At 37.9% G+C, this 20,861-nt stretch overlaps 1 protein-coding gene across 1 annotated transcript in view; it reads left to right on the top strand.

The window, feature by feature from the left end:
* Positions 1–20,861, top strand: part of LOC581842 (vacuolar protein sorting-associated protein 13D) — a 90,329-nt gene that overhangs the window by 53,043 nt on the left and 16,425 nt on the right. The window contains exons 44-64 of the mRNA XM_030987496.1: positions 168–264; positions 1,027–1,134; positions 1,728–1,862; positions 2,584–2,658; positions 3,012–3,086; positions 3,460–3,667; positions 5,723–5,857; positions 6,563–6,716; positions 7,601–7,808; positions 9,752–9,977; positions 10,725–10,916; positions 11,579–11,748; positions 12,685–12,816; positions 13,570–13,714; positions 14,476–14,651; positions 15,439–15,562; positions 16,519–16,591; positions 17,393–17,549; positions 18,240–18,354; positions 19,011–19,238; positions 19,832–19,904. Of these exons, the coding sequence (XP_030843356.1) occupies positions 168–264; positions 1,027–1,134; positions 1,728–1,862; positions 2,584–2,658; positions 3,012–3,086; positions 3,460–3,667; positions 5,723–5,857; positions 6,563–6,716; positions 7,601–7,808; positions 9,752–9,977; positions 10,725–10,916; positions 11,579–11,748; positions 12,685–12,816; positions 13,570–13,714; positions 14,476–14,651; positions 15,439–15,562; positions 16,519–16,591; positions 17,393–17,549; positions 18,240–18,354; positions 19,011–19,238; positions 19,832–19,904 (3,006 nt within the window). The remainder of the gene's footprint in view (positions 1–167; positions 265–1,026; positions 1,135–1,727; positions 1,863–2,583; positions 2,659–3,011; positions 3,087–3,459; positions 3,668–5,722; positions 5,858–6,562; positions 6,717–7,600; positions 7,809–9,751; positions 9,978–10,724; positions 10,917–11,578; positions 11,749–12,684; positions 12,817–13,569; positions 13,715–14,475; positions 14,652–15,438; positions 15,563–16,518; positions 16,592–17,392; positions 17,550–18,239; positions 18,355–19,010; positions 19,239–19,831; positions 19,905–20,861) is intronic.

Genomic DNA, 20,861 nt, shown 5'->3' with positions numbered 1-20,861 from the left:
CCGATGTAATGACATTGAATCATGTTATGAAATGCAATGCAACAACACAGGGGTAATAATCTCCAAGTTTGGAAGCACTTTGTGATTGTAATAAGCGCTATTTAAACAACTGAGTATTATTATTATTATTATCTACTCTTTGTTCGTATAATATTTTATATCTACAGTGAATGACAGGTTGGATCTGAACGTGACTAGCGCCCTCATCGATCTATACAGCAATACAAAGAAGAGCTGGACAGAAGATTACTATAGCAAGGGAGGGTAAGTGGATGTTGCTTCTATTAATATAAGTGGTGCTTATTTCTGAATGAGAACTTTTTCTTCTCTATTTGTGATATTAACTGGATGTGATATTTAATTTGTGTGTGTCATTACTACAGTTCTACGGTTTGTTTCTTGGTACTGGTTTTTCCTTTTCCTTTTCTTTTTTTGTTGAAACCTCTGGATTCTATTCCATTGTGAAATATATTCATTGGTGAAATCGTGTAGATTGACAATACATTTTATTTTTCTGTTAAGTGTGGGGTTAAATTTTTGTTTATATAGATACATACAAAATTACAATTGTTCCCCAATCTGTTTAAAATGCACATTGCTTGCCAAAATCATAATCTATATTAACATTTTGGAGCTTTGCTTTTCAAATTAAAAAAAAAATGGGGGCAAAGGCTGCACATGTATATATATGACGTTCAAGGATAAAAGAATGTGAATACTATATGAAGAGCTTAATTCCAAAAGGAGCTAAATCCACTTTTGATGAAAATTGAGTTATTGATATCAGAACATTGTTCACTTAATTACCCGTCTTTCAACAAAATTATTTACCTAAATTTTGAGAGCAATTATGAAAAAATGCACCTTCTAATATGTTTTTTCCGTAGATGCGTGCACAAAATCTGGTAAACAATTTCTCTTTTCTCTGAAGTTACAAAAATGGATGTAGCTCCTTTTGGAAATAAATTCTTCATATAAAGATTATAATGTTATTCTTTTGTTTTTGTGTACTTTGTTTCCCTACAGGAGGGCCTCTGGGAGTGGTAGGACGAGATCACCATTTGTGCCCTTTGCGATCAAGAACCAGTCGGGTTGCAGGCTTTCATTTGCAACCCTCACAACCACCCCCAACAAGTGAGTCAGTATTTTGGTTTGTAGTTTAGACAGCTTCTGACTAATGTCAATTGTATTTATGAAGGTGCACTGTTCTGAATCTTGATGTTGGGGTTATGATGTGGATATATTTATATGAATTCACAATGCACTCAGAGTGGTGAATGCATCCAATGACCGGGGAAATAATATCTGTGAAGTGCTTAGAGACCTTATTTCATATTGAGCGCGTTATAAATCCATATTATTATAATTATTAAGATACACTACCTCATTGGAGGTCATCCTTCTGTTACGTATTGGTGCTCTGTGTAGAAAAGAAGATAAATACAGAAATAATGTTTGTTGTTATTTTGTTTTTGTTGTTGTTTGTTTGTTTCTTTCTTTATTTTTTTCTTTCTTTATGAGGATAGGGCAGTTTGTTTTGCGGTAACAGAAAGAAAGTTGTCTGGATGTCCAGTTACCTCTTGTAGAGAGTAGTATCTTCATCTGTGGAAAACTTAAGATGGACACAGAAAGAACGAACATATTTTAGATGGATAGGGCAGCTGAAGGACTAGTTCAGAAGTTGTCTAGATGCATGTATCTAATTATAAATCCTGTTTCTATTACAGGGTTGTATCGTCACCTGAAGAGAAGATGAATACAGAGAGAACCTTCAGTGCATGGAAGGAGGATTGGGAATGCATGTATCTAATTATAAATCCTGTTTCTATTACAGGGTTGTATCCTCACCTGAAGAGAAGATGAATACAGAGAGAACCTTCAGTGCATGGAAGGAGGATTGGGAATGCATGTATCTAATTATAAATCCTGTTTCTATTACAGGGTTGTATCCTCACCTGAAGAGAAGATGAATACAGAGAGAACGTTCAGTGCTTGGAAGGAGGATTGGGAATGCATGTATCTAATTATAAATCCTGTTTCTATTACAGGGTTGTATCCTCACCTGAAGAGAAGATGAATACAGAGAGGACCTTCAGTGCATGGAAGGAGGATTGGGAATGCATGTATCTAATTATAAATCCTGTTTCTATTACAGGGTTGTATCCTCACCTGAAGAGAAGATGAATACAGAGAGAACCTTCGGTGCATGGAAGGAGGATTGGGAATGCATGTATCTAATTATAAATCCTGTTTCTATTACAGGGTTGTATCCTCACCTGAAGAGAAGATGAATACAGAGAGAACGTTCAGTGCTTGGAAGGAGGATTGGGAATGCATGTATCTAATTATAAATCCTGTTTCTATTACAGGGTTGTATCCTCACCTGAAGAGAAGATGAATACAGAGAGAACCTTCAGTGCAGGGAAGGAGGATTGGGAATGCATGTATCTCAATGAAAGTCATGTTTCTATTACAGGGTTGTATCGTCACCTGAAGAGAAGATGAATACAGAGAGGACCTTCAGTGCATGGAAGGAGGATTGGGAATGCATGTATCTCAATGAAAATCCTGTTTCTATTACAGGGTTGTATCGTCACCTGAAGAGAAGATGAATACAGAGAGGACCTTCAGTGCAGGGAAGGAGGATTGGGAATGCATGTATCTAATTATAAATCCTGTTTCTATTACAGGGTTGTATCCTCACCTGAAGAGAAGATGAATACAGAGAGAACCTTCAGTGCAGGGAAGGAGGATTGGGAATGCATGTATCTCAATGAAAGTCATGTTTCTATTACAGGGTTGTATCGTCACCTGAAGAGAAGATGAATACAGAGAGGACCTTCAGTGCATGGAAGGAGGATTGGGAATGCATGTATCTCAATGAAAATCCTGTTTCTATTACAGGGTTGTATCGTCACCTGAAGAGAAGATGAATACAGAGAGGACCTTCAGTGCATGGAAGGAGGATTGGGAATGCATGTATCTAATTATAAATTCTGTTTCTATTACAGGGTTGTATCCTCACCTGAAGAGAAGATGAATACAGAGAGGACCTTCAGTGCATGGAAGGAGGATTGGGAATGCATGTATCTAATAATAAATCCTGTTCCTATTACAGGGTTGTATCGTCGCCTGAAGAGAAGATGAATACAGAGAGGACCTTCAGTGCGTGGAAGGAGGATTGGGAATGCATGTATCTCAATGAAAATCCTGTTCCTATTACAGAGTTGTATCCTGACCTGAAGAGAAGATGAATACAGAGAGGACCTTCAGTGCATGGAAGGAGGATTGGGAATGCATGTATCTCAATGAAAATCCTGTTCCTATTACAGAGTTGTATCCTCACCTGAAGAGAAGATGAATACAGAGAGAACCTTCAGTGCATGGAAGGAGGATTGGGAATGCATGTATCTGATTATAAATCCTGTTTGTATTACAGGGTTGTATCATCGCCTGAAGAGAAGATGAATACAGAGAGAACCTTCAGTGCTTGGAAGGAGGATTGGGAATGCATGTTTCTAAATATAAATCCTGTTTCTATTACAGGGTTGTATCCTCACCTGAAGAGAAGATGAATACAGAGAGGACCTTCAGTGCATGGAAGGAGGTTGAGTCTGGACAAGAGATACCATTCATGTTTGAAGAGAAGGGCAAGGCAAGGCACAGGGTAAGTACTACATTTAACTCTATCTCTCCCCCCCCCCTCTCTCTCTCTTTCTCTCTCGCTCTCACTCTCTCTCAATCGCCCTGTCATTCCTTCTCTTCCCCCATCTCTCTCTCATCTTCTTTTCTATCTTTCCCTTCTCTATGTTTTCTCAATTCCCTCCCATCTCACCCCTCTCTCCCCCATCTCTCTCTCTCCTCTCCTTCCTCTTCCTCTGCCCTTCTACCCATCATCGTGGAAATCAGTCAATTCAAGCTAGCTGCAGTGCAACCTTTTTTTATTCATATATAAATGTTGGTTCTTTGAGTTTCAAAATTGCCTTTTGTCATTCAAAAGGAAAAAAAAATAGCATGGAAGATCATATGTGAATATTTGAAAATAACTTTCCATACACTTTATATTGAAAAGGAGGTTAGAAGCATTGTTGTGTATTTGTTGAATTATTGTAAAAAAAAGCCTCTCAAAGTCCTGACCCTGAGTCCTGCTGTGCCATGGGCAGCAAATCCCACCCAAGAACTTGAATGCTATTGCATGAACTTGAACCCCAAATGGTTACTTTAACTTTGTGAAACAAATGTAAATGCATGCAATGTAAAATTTTACCCACAGACTTTATCTCATGCAATCTTTGATACTGATTCAGAGAATGAAAATTCAGAATTTGATTTATGAAATTTCAGTTATGGCAGTTATTAGTAAACTTGGTTGCACAGAAGAGTTTAAAGATAAACTTTAGTACTGGTAATGCGATTGCATTGTGAAAGAAAAGGTGTGGAAAGGATCAGACACAGTTGATCATGTAGCATGTAAGTATTGGTGTGCACTGCAAGGTTCTGGAGTCATCAAAATCATAATAAATTTGACCGAGTCTTGGTAAAGTAACAAGCACTCACATAGAAAGCTATATATATGGGACAACACACATGGTGTCGGGGCTAGTACTACAGTGTACCTTGATTTCCTTGTCTTTCTATGCTCATTACTCAGCCAGTATACATTTTCTTCCAAAATTGTTTGGCACATGTCATTTATTTGTAATCTTTTTGTAATCTTGAACATTCAGTGTAAGTTTCGTTTGATTCTGTGAGAATTTTTTTTTATTTTTTACCAGTACTGGAGTTTATCTTTAACCGACAATGTGATTTACCGTTCATAGAGACCAGGCCAGTGACTCCTTATATGCCACACAGATAATCTCCCTGTTCCACATGGTATTTATCATGGGATAGATAGGATACCAAAGGCTTCAGGATTATTTTACTGTTTTCCGTGCAAGATTAAAGAGAAGGTTGAGTTCTGGGAAGAGGTGAAAAATAATTTGTGAGCATTACTCATTCTATTTATGCAAGTGTGGAAGAACATCAGTTAAGACATGTTCCCTGAAAAGCATGGCTCTTCAAATGCCTTTATATTCTAAATATGCATGTAACATCGTAAAAATCGGGGGCCGGCTTTTTACGCCACGTGTTCGTGTAGTCCCATATACATCTTTCTGTGCAAGTGTTTGTAACTTTACCAAGACTTGGCCACATTTCTTATCATTTTGATGACTCCAGAACCTTGCAATACACACAAATTCTTGTATGCTAGATGATCAACCTTTTCTGGTCGGTTCCACACCGTTTCTTTCACAATGCAATCGCATGACCAGAACTCAACTTCATCTTTAATTGATACCGGTGTTCATATGGTTGTCATAGGAGCTAATCAAGGTCTGAAATCAGTAATTTTGCAAAGCTGTGTTGCTCAAAGTAATCATTCTGTCAATTGGTGCCTATTGTTTTGTGCAAAATTGCACATGTGACAAGTGAGTGACCATGCAGACAGGCTAAGAAAACAACGGAAGCCCATCTGTACTAGTTTGGCCAGGAGGGATTAGACCTCCCTGCATGGTCACTGACAGGTGGTTATCTCATCAAATTACCTCTCAATTAACATAAGAAAAAGGAGATCATGGGGCACCAACGGACACCGATTAGGCACTGTTTGCTAGAAAGAGGGCGCAAGTAGCTATAAGTAGTGCAGTGGGGCTTTAAGTTCTCTTTGTATTTCTTGTAGAACACCCATGAGTTGAGGGTTCATCAGCTGGTTGTGAAGGTTGATGGCTGGGAGCAGCTCACACCGGTGTCTGTTGACAAGGTCGGGGTCTTCTTCAGACTGGCCAAACCGCATCATAATCAACTCTCTAGCATCGTAAGTCTTTCATGGCACCCTTTTCATGATTTATTTTCACATTTTTTGATAATTTTTACAACAATGATGTGCAAGTGATTTTTTTTTTGTCTTGTTAACTCAATGTAAATCAGATCATGGGCTGCCAGGTTCAGTATTTTAATAAACTATACAATACATTAATTTCTGTCAACTTCTGTTTAGGAACTAGCAGCTTACTTGCAATAATGATGAGGATGATAATGACCAACTTTTATTTTACTTTTTCACATTGGATTGTTAACTGCTTGTCATGTCTATATTTAAAATCGTATAACTATTTACTTCATTTTAAATGAGAATTGGAACAGGTAGGAAAGAGAATTACAAATGTACACATGAATACTCATTATAAGTTAAAATAATTGATGATGAACTCCTCATTTTGCTTGTAAGTTTTTATGAAACTAAATAGTTTCAGGCACACTGTGTGCGTATATTTGTATGAATGCATACAATTGTTCCTGTGCTTACAAACCTACAGTGTACTTGAAATAAATTTACCTGATTTATAGGTCTTTAGGGACCACCATTTGAGGTAAATCTCTTGAATGAATATGACTTGAACGAGAATTCTCACATTCAAGACTACTCCCAGAAAATCTGAAATCTTTGCATAATTCTGTTTTTTATATTGTTAGAGATTGTTATGTTGACTGTTAAAGTTTTCCTATGTTTACTGTGTAGTTCACAGACCAGCAACCAGCCAGGGTTGTGTTTCATGTGAGCCTAGAGGGCGGTGCTCGTAAGCTGATCACGGTCCGATCAGCGCTGATGGTTGTGAGTCGTCTGAGTGTACCCATTGAACTCAAACTGGTCAATCCCCAGTCTCCGACCGACAGTAAGTGGTTCATTTCAGTAATTTCATTGATTCTTCAGCTTTAATTTAATTTAATTTATATCAGTGATTTGATTTATTTTATTTGTCATCATTAATTTTGTTGTACAAGTATTACTTTCATATTTTTATTATTTTGTTTCATCAATTTCATTTGCTTTTTAAATTTTAACTTTTGTGAAAATGCTCATTTTTATAAATATATTATCTGTTAGCAATTAACAATTATCTTTAGAATACCAATTATTAACATAAAATCAATTCAAATGAAAGAAAGAAAGGCACAATAATCTTGACAATTCCTATTGATTCAAAAGAATCAATAGGATCTGTAAAACCAAAATCTTTGGCAAGTATGAAACTTCTTTAACTTTGTTCAGTTTTGCAAGTTCTTGATGCACACTTAAACTGAAGCATTGCTCTGAATTTTACAATTAACTAGAGCAACAAAATAAGAGTTGTTAACAATTTGTGAAAGTTAGATAATAAGTTTGGTGCTCATCTGGTAACAGTGAATTCTCTCAGGGCGACTGTGCCAAGCATGTTTTGATAACGCTTCCGGACTCCCCATTGGTGGGGGCACCCTTACCTGCAGTCTTGGTTGCCAAATGTTTGAGGAGAGCCTTCTCTCCTGTAGATTGTGTGTGTGTAATTGGGTTTTTACAGACGTGTATCAATCAGATATGATTATTAACGTCTCGGGACCGTCCTTTAACGTCACCATCCGAAAGACATGACTCAGTTTCAAACCGGGGTTGCCTGAGTCAATATGTAGGCAAAGACAGAGAGCTGACCATGTGAACATGCCGCTATATCAACTTTGCAAGCCATCTTCTTTTTGTAGTGAAAGTTAAAAGAAAGTTTGCATTTCTTGAATGTGTCCCTAGATCCCCAGGTCCTGGAACCACTGGAACCCAACCAGAAGGTAGCTATCCCACTGCCCTGTGTATCCTGGGACATCTACCTCAGACCCAAGGGATGGGCCGTCTCTTACTGCGACAAGCCGTTGCTATGGAGACAGGCCCAGTGCCCGGGCGACTCCAAGAGCTTCCCTATGGAGTGCAGGACGGACAGTGGAGATTCCGGTATCTTCAGGTAGGAGCACTTGTGTGTGTGTGTGTGTGAAGAGGAGGCTATTTTCTGTTGGAAATAAAGTTTTATGTAAAGAAAAATACATGTATTAGGAAGAGGTTGCCCTCCTGAGCACATTTATTGTATATTTTTTGTAGTTGGAGACTTTGTGAGCAAGGAACCCATAATTTCCATGTTTTTTTTAATTGTAGCTTCATGTGGATTATATATATATATATATATATATAATTTTGATAATACAATCTATGACATTTGTTTTCATATATTATGGGTCATATTCTTTATGTAAATGTGAAGTAACTTTAAAGACCCTATCCGATGAAAATACAATTTGATATCAATTGAAAGCTAAATGAACATAGAATACAAATATAAAGGAATACAAAATAATTCAACCCTCAGTATTGCTCTAAAACAAATTAAAACCTTATTTTCCGCAACCCTCCAAATTACAGTTCAACAGGGGTCAAATTTGTCGCAGTTACAGTGACGACATAACATGTGGAGTTGACCGGCTCTCCTATATAGCTTAGGCGATGAGCCATGCTTAATTAATGTTAAGTCGTTGCATTGTGAATATGTGTACTCCACATTAGATGATGTCGAGTCAATTTTCAAAGCTTTACATGTTTTCAGAGAGCTGTTTACTCCTCTGACAGACACTAAAATAGCAAATAATTGATAATGTTGTAGTCTATGGCTTTTAAGCTTTCCGTTTATATATAATTCATATTTTATACAGTAGGCTTGCGGGTGCACCAGGATAGTCAACCTGTTCGAAACGTCGAGCCACTCCCGCTACTCATCCTCTCCAAGCGCTATAGTTCTCCTTAGAACTATAAACTAAGAAAGATAACCAACAGTCTTTTTCAAGACTATACCAACAGTCCTTTTCTGGACTAACAAACCCTCAAGAAAGATTACAGAGAGTCCTTTTCAGGACTCCTCAATCCTCCCTCTCACATAGTGCACCCGCAAGCCTACTGTATATCTACATCACCATGCAAGCCGACACTTACAAGCAGCATCTTTTCCTATTTTGTTTTTCACTTCCGACATAGTCTTTAAAGTTTAAACATGCATATGTATCTGACAGGTTACATCTCTTTGTGGAACATTTTACCCATTCTGATTCATCGAATCACCCTCCTGATCATCGCTCATACGCTAAGAGCAGATACTTCCGAAAGTAAAGTCAATGATAGAGCAATGAATTAGGCATTTCATGTAGTCCCTGCATACCTTTCCTGACATCCCGTAGAGGTGCAACACTTTCCAAAATGTTGTGCCACAGTGCTTGTGATGAAATGGATCTTAGAAACGTACCTCAAGAATGCTTGTAACCAATGCACCTGCCCTGAATGAACCTTGGATAAACACGATTAATTTCAATGATTATAAAACTATTATAAATATGAATGATTAAACTAATATGAGTATAAATGATTAAACTAATATGAGTATAAATGATTAAACTAATATAATGAAAATATCTAATATTTAATACTTTGATGCTGGAATGAATAGGCATGTGCATTCAACAAATGAAACATAATTTTAGGGTTCTTCTTATGGCTTTACATGTATAAAAGCGAGGGTGTTTGGACTGTTTTGAAGGTACCGAGGTGTTGGTAATTTTACTAGTGCCCAAACAAAATGATGTGTATTATTTGTTTTATAAGATTATGTTTTATAACATTATTTTACTAATGACCGGTCATTAGCATTTGGTAATGAGCAGTCATTATCAAAATTACGTGTTAGGCAAAATAAATGCCTGGTCACGTGTACGCTCTCAACCAATCATTTGATTAGGATCCAAGTCATCTTTTATAAACAGTACTTACACTCTTCTAAGGGGGATATGATGATATCTACTCAACCACATTACCTTTTCATGAGTTTACAATAGCTTACTGATGAAATTTGTTCTGTGTGTGCGATAGGTTCTGTTTGTTCGTGAAGCACGAAGCTTTCCCATTCAAGGGCTCCCTCGGCAGGCGGTCTCAAGCCAAGAAGACGGAGACGCTGGCCGCTCAGCCCGGTCACACCTTGACCATCCTGCCTCCCATGGTACTCACCAATCTCTTACCCATGGAACTCAACTTCCTGGTGGTCAAATCCAAAGTCCAAGGCTGCATCAGACCAGGAATGGATGAACCTATCTACACGGTCAGTTCAATACGTAACAAGTTGATCCGATTTAAGGAAGTCTATATTTCGTTGAAGATGTATGATTAAAGCTGCATGTGGGTTTTGGGTCAGGTGTAGATGCTTATATACTTCAAGATGTATCCTCCAGGGCCCCGTCTTATAAAGAGTTGATATTAATCGCAACTTATTTGCGATCGATATCAATCGCAACTATGTACATAAAGGGATAGGGGAAACTTGCGATTGATTAAAGGGCTTACGATTGATTTGGATCAATCGCAACTCTTTATAAGACGGGGCCCAGGAATTACTGTTCCTGGCTTTTATTTAGGGTTAGGGTTAGATGAAGTGCTAAGAATTCAGTAAGTGTAATATATTGACCACTAAGCAGTTGTCACCAGAACATATGTTGTAAAATCTAGATTTAGGATTAGGTTTAGTTTGAGGTATATTGTTAGGTCAGGGATTAAGGTAAGATAAGAATTCATCTTGTTTGAGACATTGATCATGGCTATTGATGCAAATATGTGGATATCTAAAGGGAGATTCAAAGCATTTAATGAATCGGTGGTAGGAAAGAATTCCTTGAATGCTGTGAGCGCCGAAATTGGCTGCCTAGCAGAGCCAAGGTAATGTTGGAGCGCCTTGAGCACCATGCATGGTGGATATGTGCATTATATAAATATCCAATATTATTATGATATTATTATTATTATTATTCTAATGTTTTTATTGTGTTTTGTTTGTTCTTTGATGCTATGACAGGCTGACCTTGACCATTCACAAGACATTAAGTTCTTCACCGAGTCTTTCAGGGAATGCACTCATCCTCTCACCATCCCAGCCAAACACAACTGTGATGGGTGTGCCTACATTGAGCTCCGAGACACACATCCTAAGAGGAGGAGCTTACAGCTTGCCGTTAGGGTAGAGTGTGTTGCTGGTAGAGCCCTCAAGGTTGGTAGTTGGTGATTGTGGCTGTGGTGGTGGTGATTGTGGTGGTGGTGGTGGTGTTGGTGGTCTGGGTAATGGTGGTCATGTTTGTTGGATGGCGGTTGTGATGATGGTGGTGGTGGTGATTGTGGTGGTGGTGGTGGTGGTGATCAATAGTGGCGGTGGTGATGATGATGATGATGATAATGGTGATGATGGTGATGATGGTGTTGGTGGTCTGAGTAATGGTGGTTATGTTTTTTAGTGGTGGAGGTGATGGGAATAGATATTGGTGGTAGTGGTGATGGACACTGGAAAAGGTGAAATTGGTGAGTTGAAAAGTGTTTGGAAAGTGTTGAGTTGGTAGACCTCCTGCGGGATGGATTACATCAAGAATTGGGAAGGTGGAATTAGAGTAGCAAGAGTGAATGCTTGAGAGAAAAGCCGACCCCCAGGAGAAGCTAAGGTATGAATAGTAAAGACCATCCAAGGGAGACAAGAAAAGTGGCCTTCAAAGGCAGGTGGTCTTTATATACAGGTTCCGTTAGTACATGTTCCAATGAGAAACCATTTTCAAGGGAAACAAAAAATTTGGTGTTTATAGACAGGTGGTCTTTCCCTTGGGCGGTCGCTATAGACAGGTTTGACTGTAGTATCTGTAATATGTATGTCATCATTCTTTGCAGGTGTCTGTCTCAGCGCCCTACTGGTTGATCAACAAGTCTGGGTTGCCTCTGGTGTTCCGTGAGGAGGGAGCTGATTTTGATGCTGCCGGTCAGTATGATGAGCATGAGAGAGCTAGGAGTGTAGCTCCTCTCATGCTGTCATACAGGGAGCCGGGCAAAGCAGATAACATGTGAGACTACTTTTTTCCTTTTCAGTTTTCAGTCCTCTTCAGTTTGTAGTTGTTTAGGGGGTTTAGGCGGCTGCATCAACGTAGACAACTGATTTTGTGTAACTTATCCATCTAGAGCTGTTATGACTGTATTTTACAATTACTGTAATTGTCTATGATAATGATTTCCTTTTGTAAACTGATCTATAAACTTTTACAAGTGAAAAACTGATATTCAGAATGGATAATAAATTCTTAATTTCGTCTTAGTTCACATATAACAGAGATAGAGTGGTCAAGATTTGCAAAGTTCATGGTTCATATTTAAATTACAATTAACGCAAAGATATCTTGTTGCAAAAAATTGCTGTTGTTGAGAGTTTGCAAAAAATTTGGGTTTTAAATCATTGCTTGGTCAAATTTGAAGTCAGTACTTGGTTCTTATCCCTTGACTACCTATGGATTCCTGTTATAACTATGTGTAAGTCGTACAGATTCATGTATGTTCATTATCTAAATCATGTGAAGTGTAACAATGGGTGATTTCAAGTTGGGTGTTAGTGTTAGTGTTTAGAGCAATGAAGAGTTCTTAAATCAAGCTAAAAATGTGCTGAGGAAATTAAGAGCCAGATACCATAATATTGATAGCTTTACACTAACACCAAACTAGAAATCAACATTTGCTTAATCCCTAGGGGCTAGTGTTAGTGAATTGGACATTTGTACCTAAAATATTAACACCAGCCATATAAAGGTCAATTTTGCAAAATCGATAACACTAGCTACCAGAAGTTGACGATATTCAGAGGTCAAAGCCTTAAGATTAGCTGATTTTCATTTCAATGTTTATGGCTGGTGATAGTTTTTAATAAACACTAACACCCGCCCTAAACCCTCAAATTGAAATCACTCAATGAAGTCTGCATTGACATGTAAGTGTGTAACTACTACTAACAGGTGTGTGATGCGTCTTGGACAGAGTATCATCGGGCTAGAAGGCAGACCTAACTGGTGCCATCGTATGTCACTAGAGGGCGGTACAGGAGTACGATCCCTCAGGATCCATCAAGACGGAGGCAGACCTCACATGTAAGATCCTCTTTTGCTTAGAAATTCAAAGAAGTCCATCACCACGTTCAGTAATACCAGGGGAGTGTTTCACAAAGATCCCAAGTCAAACTTAACTCTAAGTTAGACTAAAACATTATGGAGAGCCATTTGTAGCCTTAAAATAGAATGTACATGTATTCAAAAGCAAAAATTGAAGTATTTTAGACTTTTCATAAATTCCACATCAAGAACATGAAATCTCCCTGATAATATAAAATATGAATGATTTGAATCAACATTTTATGCCTTTTAAAATAACTTTTTACAAAATATTTTCAAAGACGGCTTTCCATAATGTTAAGTCCAACTTAGAGATAAATTCTACTTAAGATCTTTGTGAAACACCCCCCCTGGTTGAATTTTTGAAAGTCAGATTTTAAGTTTTAATTTTTTGTTTCAATGTTGTAGATGGATGGATGAATGAAAAAATGCTTGCAGTGGCTTATTCTTAAAGGCATCGTTTAATAATGTTCAATCTGAGATGCATGGCCCTACATGTTATCAGTGTCTGTAATATACATGTAGTGTAATATTGAAGCCCTGACAAAATTGTGCTTCAAAATTATCATAAATCATAAATATCTTGATAATCAGACAGGCTTGTAAAAGTCATGGGATTCCTGACTGACCTAAAGGTTTATAGTTATCATTGCAGCATGAGCTAAATCCAGGATTTTGTTTCAGAATTTGAGACAATGCTACCGAGTCACCTTGTATTTTGTTCTTTTACAGAGTCTACAACATCGGTATTGATGTTCGGCCAGGTAGGGGGCGCTATCATGAAACCAAGATTGTGACCTTCGTACCTCGCTTCCAGCTGGAGAACCGCTCCTCTCATCACCTTGCCTTTGCTCAGCGACATCTCACTACAGGCATTGTAAGTTTGGGAGGTGGAGAGATAAGAGGGGGAGGGGGGAATGGAAGGGAAGGGAGCAGAGGAAGAAATCGTTTAAAGGCCAAGTTCACTCCAAAAATAACCTACTTAAAATAGAAACAGAAAAATCAGACAAACCAATCAAAAAAAGTTTGAGCAAAATCCATAACTTCCTTATTAGTTATCCAATTTTGCTCAAACTTTTTTTGATTGGTTTGTCTGATTTTTCTGCTTCTATTTTAAGTAAGTTATTTTTGGAGTGGACTTGGCCTTTAAAGTCAAGGAGGCCTGATGGCTCAGTGGTACAGCAGTGGTCTCGTAAGCGAGAGGTCCTGGGTTCGAAACCAAGCTGATGAGCTAGTGTGCTTTGGTAAGGCATTAATCCTCATTACCAAGTCTCTTGGAGATGACTTTAAGCCATCAGTCCCCTGGTTACTTACTTTAAATACATGATTTTTAGCAGTCAGGTAAATTAAACCAAAAAAAAAATAATAATAATAATAAATAAAGAAAGTGGTTTAAAATGCAGACCAGAAAGAGAGAAAGTAATACTGAACCAGTAGATGATTGTATTTTATGTGCAGCAGCAAATTAAGGGAATTAATACAAAATGTAACTTTCACTTTGTACAAGCATTTAGATAGCATATTATTTGTTTCAGCTTATCAGTTTTTGTATTTATTACAGATTGTATGAACATTCTAGATCTATGCTTTTTTTGTGTCTTTATTTTTAAAATTTTTAATGTCATTTTCACATGACAGGGACCCAAGAATCCCAGGAATCATCTTGCCATTACATCTGGGTCAAAGGTCATATTTCACTGGCCGCGTGATGACCTTGACAGACTGCTGTGTGTTCGTATGCATGACCTTGAGGGTTGTCGATGGTCCGGTGGAATACGCATAGACCAGCCAGGATCTCTCAACATTAACATGAGGTAAGGTACACTGTACATGTAGACTCGCACTAATAAACTGGTCTTGGACACTTTTTAGACTTAGATTACTTTTATTCTGATGCAAGGTCATGATAGGAATACTATGACCTTGAAGCAATATTGTGATTCAATTCAATTCAATTTGTATATTTATTTCATATTCAACAGAAGGATAAACAAATGCATTACAGATAATATTACAGAAAATATTCATTTTTATCTTGATAAGTATACTAATACACTGTACACATACATGTAAATAAATGATTAAAATAAATTATTACAAGAAATTGTTATTTCTAGTTATGGGCTATTATTATTATGAGGTAAGTTAGACCAGGGCCGTGTCTTATAAACAGTTGCGATTAATTGCAATTTATTTGCGATTGATGTCAATGGCAACTATATACACAAGAGATAGGGGCCTGCAAACTTGCGATTGATTTGAGGACTTTGAGGACTTTATGTTGATTTGGGTCAATCACAACTCTTTATGTGATGAGGCCCAGGTGTAATAACTAGTCTTGGACTGCTTTGTATCATAACAAATCCAATTAATTAATTAATTTGATTGTGTAATAATCAAAGTACAGGTATTTCAATATGCCTCAGGATGATTATTGCTGGTCCAGTCTTACAAAGAGTTGATATCAATCACAACTATGTACATAAGAGGTAGGAGACTGCAAACTTGCGATTGATTGGAGGACTTGCGATTTATTTGGATCAATTGCAACTCTTTGTAAGATGGCGCCCTGATGTACACATATCTTTATATCATTGTCAGGAGTAACAACAACCAGACAAACATTGTCCATGTCGAGGTACGCCTTAGAGGAGCTACATTCTATGTGATCTTCACTGATACAACAGATCTACCTCCGCCTTACAGGATAGACAACATGTCAGAGGTCAGTACTGTTCTTCCATTGTTATATCCTCTGCTTAAAGCCCCACTGCACTTCTTGCGCCAACTATATAGCAAACAATGCATAATCGGTGGCTGTTGGTCCCCCATGATCATCTTTTTCTTATGTTAATTGAGAGCTGATTTGATGAGAAAACAACCTGTCAGTGACCTAGCAGGGAGGTCTAATCCCCTCTGGCCAACCTAGTGCAGACGGGCTTTAATGGGTGATCACACATACGTGAAGTAACGTAGTTAAGCGTAGTGGAAACCTCCGTAGCTTAGCATAGCTTAACATGGCGCACCGTAGCTATCTGTGACCATCCGTGGTTATCTGTAGAAATAACTTGGCCATTCATGTGAGAAAATCGTGCGCAGAGGTTTATCTGTTGGGCATGATCAAAAGATAGCAGTATCTGGCATTTTTATTGAGGTAGCAGTAACTTATTTGAACGTAGTTACACGTTTTTCAACTTACTTCAACCTAGTTCACCATCCTTTACTGTACTTTAACATACATTTACTTCTCCGTGTCTTAATTCATGCAGAAAAATTGTTGGCTGTACTTTAACTTACTTTAATTTAGTTGAAGGCATTTTAACATACTTCTACGTAGTCTGGGCTACGGTAATCCCTCCTAGGGATAGCTATGGGCAGAGGAAGCATGATTCTTTCATTTTCTTGAACTGACCAGAATCTGTATGATCTGGGGGGTGTTTCAAAGACTAAGATCGATTTTTGCAGGCCATTCATGCCACTGTTTGTTCTCACCATTTACTGGCATTTGTCTCTCAAGGGACGTACATATCACGGTCACAAATCTATAGAAATTGACATTTGTTGATAATTCATTAAGTAATGCATTGAACTATTGAATTACTGTTTCTTTTCTTTCATTATGTTAATGAGTAGATCTGGGAAGTGAATTAGAATTTTTTTCTGTTTTTTTTTTTTAATCAGGTTGATATCATCTACTACCAGCGAGGAGTGACAGACCCAACACTAAGGACAATGCTAAGACCAAAGATGTCAGGTAAATGGCAGTTCTCTAAAAATATTTCAAAGATTCACCTGTTTCAGAAAACCTTTTCATAGTTGTGTATTATTTTAATCCATGATCAACAAATTTGGGGTGAAGACCCAACACTTGGGACAATGCTAAGACCAAAGATGTCAGGTACAGTAAATGGCAGTCCTCTAAAAAATACTCTAAAGATTCACCCGTTTCAGAAAACCTTTTCATAGTTGTGTATTATTTTAATCAATGATCAACAATTTCCCTTTCAATATCTTCTCCACCAAGAATAAGTATTTGATCAATAAACAGAGAAGGGGGGGGGGGGTTCCCATAATCAAAGAATTCCCTTTTAATATATTCTCCACCAAGAATAACTAGTATTTGACCAAAATATAGGGAAGCCAGTCATTTAATAAAAAAGCTTCTCCAATGGGGCGTTGCAAGAAAGTTGCAATCAATAGCAAATCCCCAAAATCAAGCGTAAGTCTTGCAATTAATTGCAAATTTGCAATTGATTGCAACTCCAATTTCTTGCCATTAGTAAGACAGGGATAGAGAGGGAGAGAGAGAAAAGAGGAGAATAAAAGCTAGATCTAGTTAACTTAATGCCATTGTTAAAACTTAATCCTAACAAAATCCTAGGAAATTTAGGAGACTAGTTAGGCGTTGCAAGAAAGTTGAGTTGCAATTGATTGTAAATATCAGTTGCAAATTTTGCAACTTGCAATCAATTGCAACTTTCTTGCAACGCCCCATAAGTCTCTCTTCATTACTATTCGTTAAATGTGCTATACCTATCTTCTCTTTAATTCTCAGTTCCGTATGCATGGGATGAGCCGATTCTCCCCCCTCTCATGGTGTGTGAAGTGAAAGGAGGCTCTAGCAGTGTCTATAACTTAGACAAGCTTGAAGATGGTAACCATCTCTACTATGAGAACTTCATCTACATTGCGATGGACTCCACATTCAAAGGGTAAATTATATTGCTTGTGGTATTAGAGAGGGGTAATGATACCGGTATGAGGGATGGGCAAGGAGGGTAAGTGATAATGATTAGGGGTATTAGAGAGGAGGATAACCTAGACAAGCTTGAAGATGGTAACCATCTCTACTATAAAATCTTCATCTACATTGCTATGGACTCCACATTCAAAGGGTAAATTGTATTGAAAGTGGTATTAGGGAGGGGTAATGATACCGGTATGAGGGCTAAGAAAGGAGGGTAAGTTATTATGATTAGGGGTATAAAGGCGGATCCAACATTGTCTATAATCTAGACAAACTTGAATGGGAAAGCTGCTTTTGTTTTTGTTATGGACATTTGATCTGCATTGCTATTGACCCCACCTTTAAAACTTTAAAACTAAAAAATAGTAAGCGCCTAGAGACTTTGGTGGAAAGTACTTTATAAGTATTGTTTTTATTATTGTTATTTTTTACTAAAGAGTCACAAGTAATAACACTTCTATGAGAGAAATTTCCAAATAGAAAAGCAATTATTTTGACATCATTATACTAAGCTATAAAAATAATTCCCTAAAGGGATTTGAGACTGTTAAAAAACAAAACTATCCCTATTTAAAGTCCAAGGACTGATTTACATTGGACTTGTATGGGAAATAACACCAGCAAAAATTAAAACAAACACTTTTTCCCCCTGCAGAGCTTCAAGTCTACAGTCATTTGGAGAGTCATCATCTAACAAGAACTTCTGGTCCTCGGCTCAGCTTGTCTTGGATGTCCCTCATGCCGATTCACCAGTCGTCCTACGCAAGAAGGTGAGCATCATAGTTTTATTTTGATGAGATAATAGCAATTACCTTCAGAGATGCCATTCTTCAGGTTTTTGCCTGAATTCAGGCCCTGACAACTTCCCGTTTCAGGCTTTTTCAGGTACCGGAGTGTTGGCTCAGTCAGTAGAGCGTCCGCCGCACAACCGGGAGGTCGTGGGTTCGAACCCTGGCCACGTCATACCAAAAGACGGGAGTTGTTGCTACCTTGTTAGGCGTTCAACAGTAAGGGATAGAGCAACGTCGATCTGGCGCTGCTCAGTGGCTGCCGGGCTCACGATCAATTGGGCAAAAAGAATTTCCGTTTCGGTTTAATAAAATTTGGAGTGGACTATTAGGCTATTATTATTATTATTATTATTATTATTATTATTATTTTATATTGTACAGCACATAATGGGCTTTAACGTGTTCTGGTTTTTTCAGGCCCAGTGAGTAAAACTGACTGGCATCCCTGAACCTTACAAAGTACTTGTATTACTCTTGGTTTAGCAAAGCTGCCTAGAGACACTGGAAGCATTCCAGGAATTGTATTTATTGTATTTTTATTTCATTTCATTTCATTTTACTTTGAATATCATAAACACAAGGCAAAATGTAGGACAACCTTAAACTCTTTTGGTAATATCTGATGTGCCTTACAGGAGCCTGGGAAGAGGAGTCAGCTATGGCGCATGACGTCGACCGGTCTGCTTCAGAACGAAGCGTTTGCTGCCCCCAGGGATCCCGGTCAGAGGAGGAGCAGTCTGACTAAGAATGGTCTGGTCCTGGACATCAGCAACGGTCAGTTCACGTCCAGAGATGAGATGATCTTGAAGCTAAGAAGACCGGATGAGGCGAGACAGAACACACAGACGTGGTACTTTGGCAAGGTATTGTTGTTTCCACTTGGTTTAAAGCCCCCCTGTACTACTTGTAGCTACTTGCTCCCTCTATATAGAAAACAATGCCTAATCGGGGCCTGTTAGTCCCCCATGATCCTCTTTTTCTTTTGTTAATTGAGAGCTGAGTTGATGAGATAGCCACTTGTCAGTGACCTTGCTGGGTGGCCTAATCCTTCCTGTTCACACTAGTACAGATGGCCTTTAATATTGAAAGGACATTATAAAAAAAGACTGTTTCATGGTTTTCTCATTTAGCAATGCTGCTCTATTAAACCTTGTCATTGTTTATTTCAAAAAACATTATTTCACCCAAAGTGTAAACTTGTATATTCCACTGGGATTATCTTTCCGCATTGATATACTGTAAAATCAGATTGGCATTAGCTACATGAGCATGCATAGATAAGCACAACATTATTACAAAAACGATATTAACCTGCCTCTCTATACACACTCTGTGTATTTTTTGTCACATCATTTGGAACAAAAAAGTATAAGAGGGATATATTTTATACATTCATTGCCTAAACAATATGTAATTTACATTGATAAAGAGTTTCCACTGATTTCATTTATTGCAGGATGGGCGACTGAGGTGTCAAGACAGTAATTATGTCGTTCAGCCAAAGTTTGGTCTACTCAGCCTCAAGGAAGGTCAGTGTAACGTTGGTTCTTCTGTTCCTTTCTCCTTCTTGTTCTTTCTCTGCCTTCATCCCTTCATCCTTCATCATGTACATGTATGTGACGTTTTCTACAGACTTCAATATGTTTTTTTTTAAAGCTTATCTGTACTAGTTTACAGGAGGGATTAGATCACCCTGCAAGGTCACTGGACTGGTGGTTATCTCATCAAGTCAGCTCTCAATTAACATAAGAAAAAGAGGATCATTGGCCCCCCCCCCCCCTCATGATCCTCTTTTTAGGTATTAGGCATTGTTTTATATATAGAGGGATCAAGTAGCTACCAGTAGGACAGTGTGGCTTTAAAGGCAACTTTTACCCTGCTATTATTCCAAGGGTAATGGATGCACAGTATGGACATTAATGGAAATAAAATTATATGATTTGTCTCCCAGAATGAGATACATGTACCTCTAGAACAGGTCATCACTAGTCAGAAGAACAATCTTTTAATGTAATATTCTCAATGTATCCCCAGGGAGTGGGCTAATCCTGATAGCTAGTGGCAGACTGGATGTCTCTCAAGATAAGATTCCTTTAGAACAGATCACCAAGATACAAAAGAATGCCCTTTTATTTGTATCTGATCTAATCTAAAATTTTATTGTATTCTTGTATCATTTACCTGTAATATTTTAGGAGACTCTAGGGCCCTTTTGCATAAAAGTCAAGTTGCGATTGATCGCATCTCAGATCAAACGCAAATATTATACACAACTTGCAATCAAATGCAACTGCACATTGTATATTAAGAGTTGCGATTGAAAACAAATGCAACTTTGCGTTTGGTCATATATCTATCATAAAGTTGCGCTTGAAAGTTGCGTTTGAAATCAAACACAACTGTTTATGCGATGGAGCTGCATTCAAACGCAAACATGGTTTGATTTTCACGACTTGCGTTTGCTTTTAAATGCAACTCTTTATGCA

Source organism: Strongylocentrotus purpuratus, unplaced genomic scaffold (genome assembly GCF_000002235.5).
Source record: "Strongylocentrotus purpuratus isolate Spur 01 unplaced genomic scaffold, Spur_5.0 spur5_scaffold_16, whole genome shotgun sequence".
NCBI classification, from domain to species: domain Eukaryota; kingdom Metazoa; phylum Echinodermata; class Echinoidea; order Camarodonta; family Strongylocentrotidae; genus Strongylocentrotus; species Strongylocentrotus purpuratus.
Note: the sequence above shows the minus strand (reverse complement) of the source record. Positions and strands in the feature narration are given on the sequence as shown.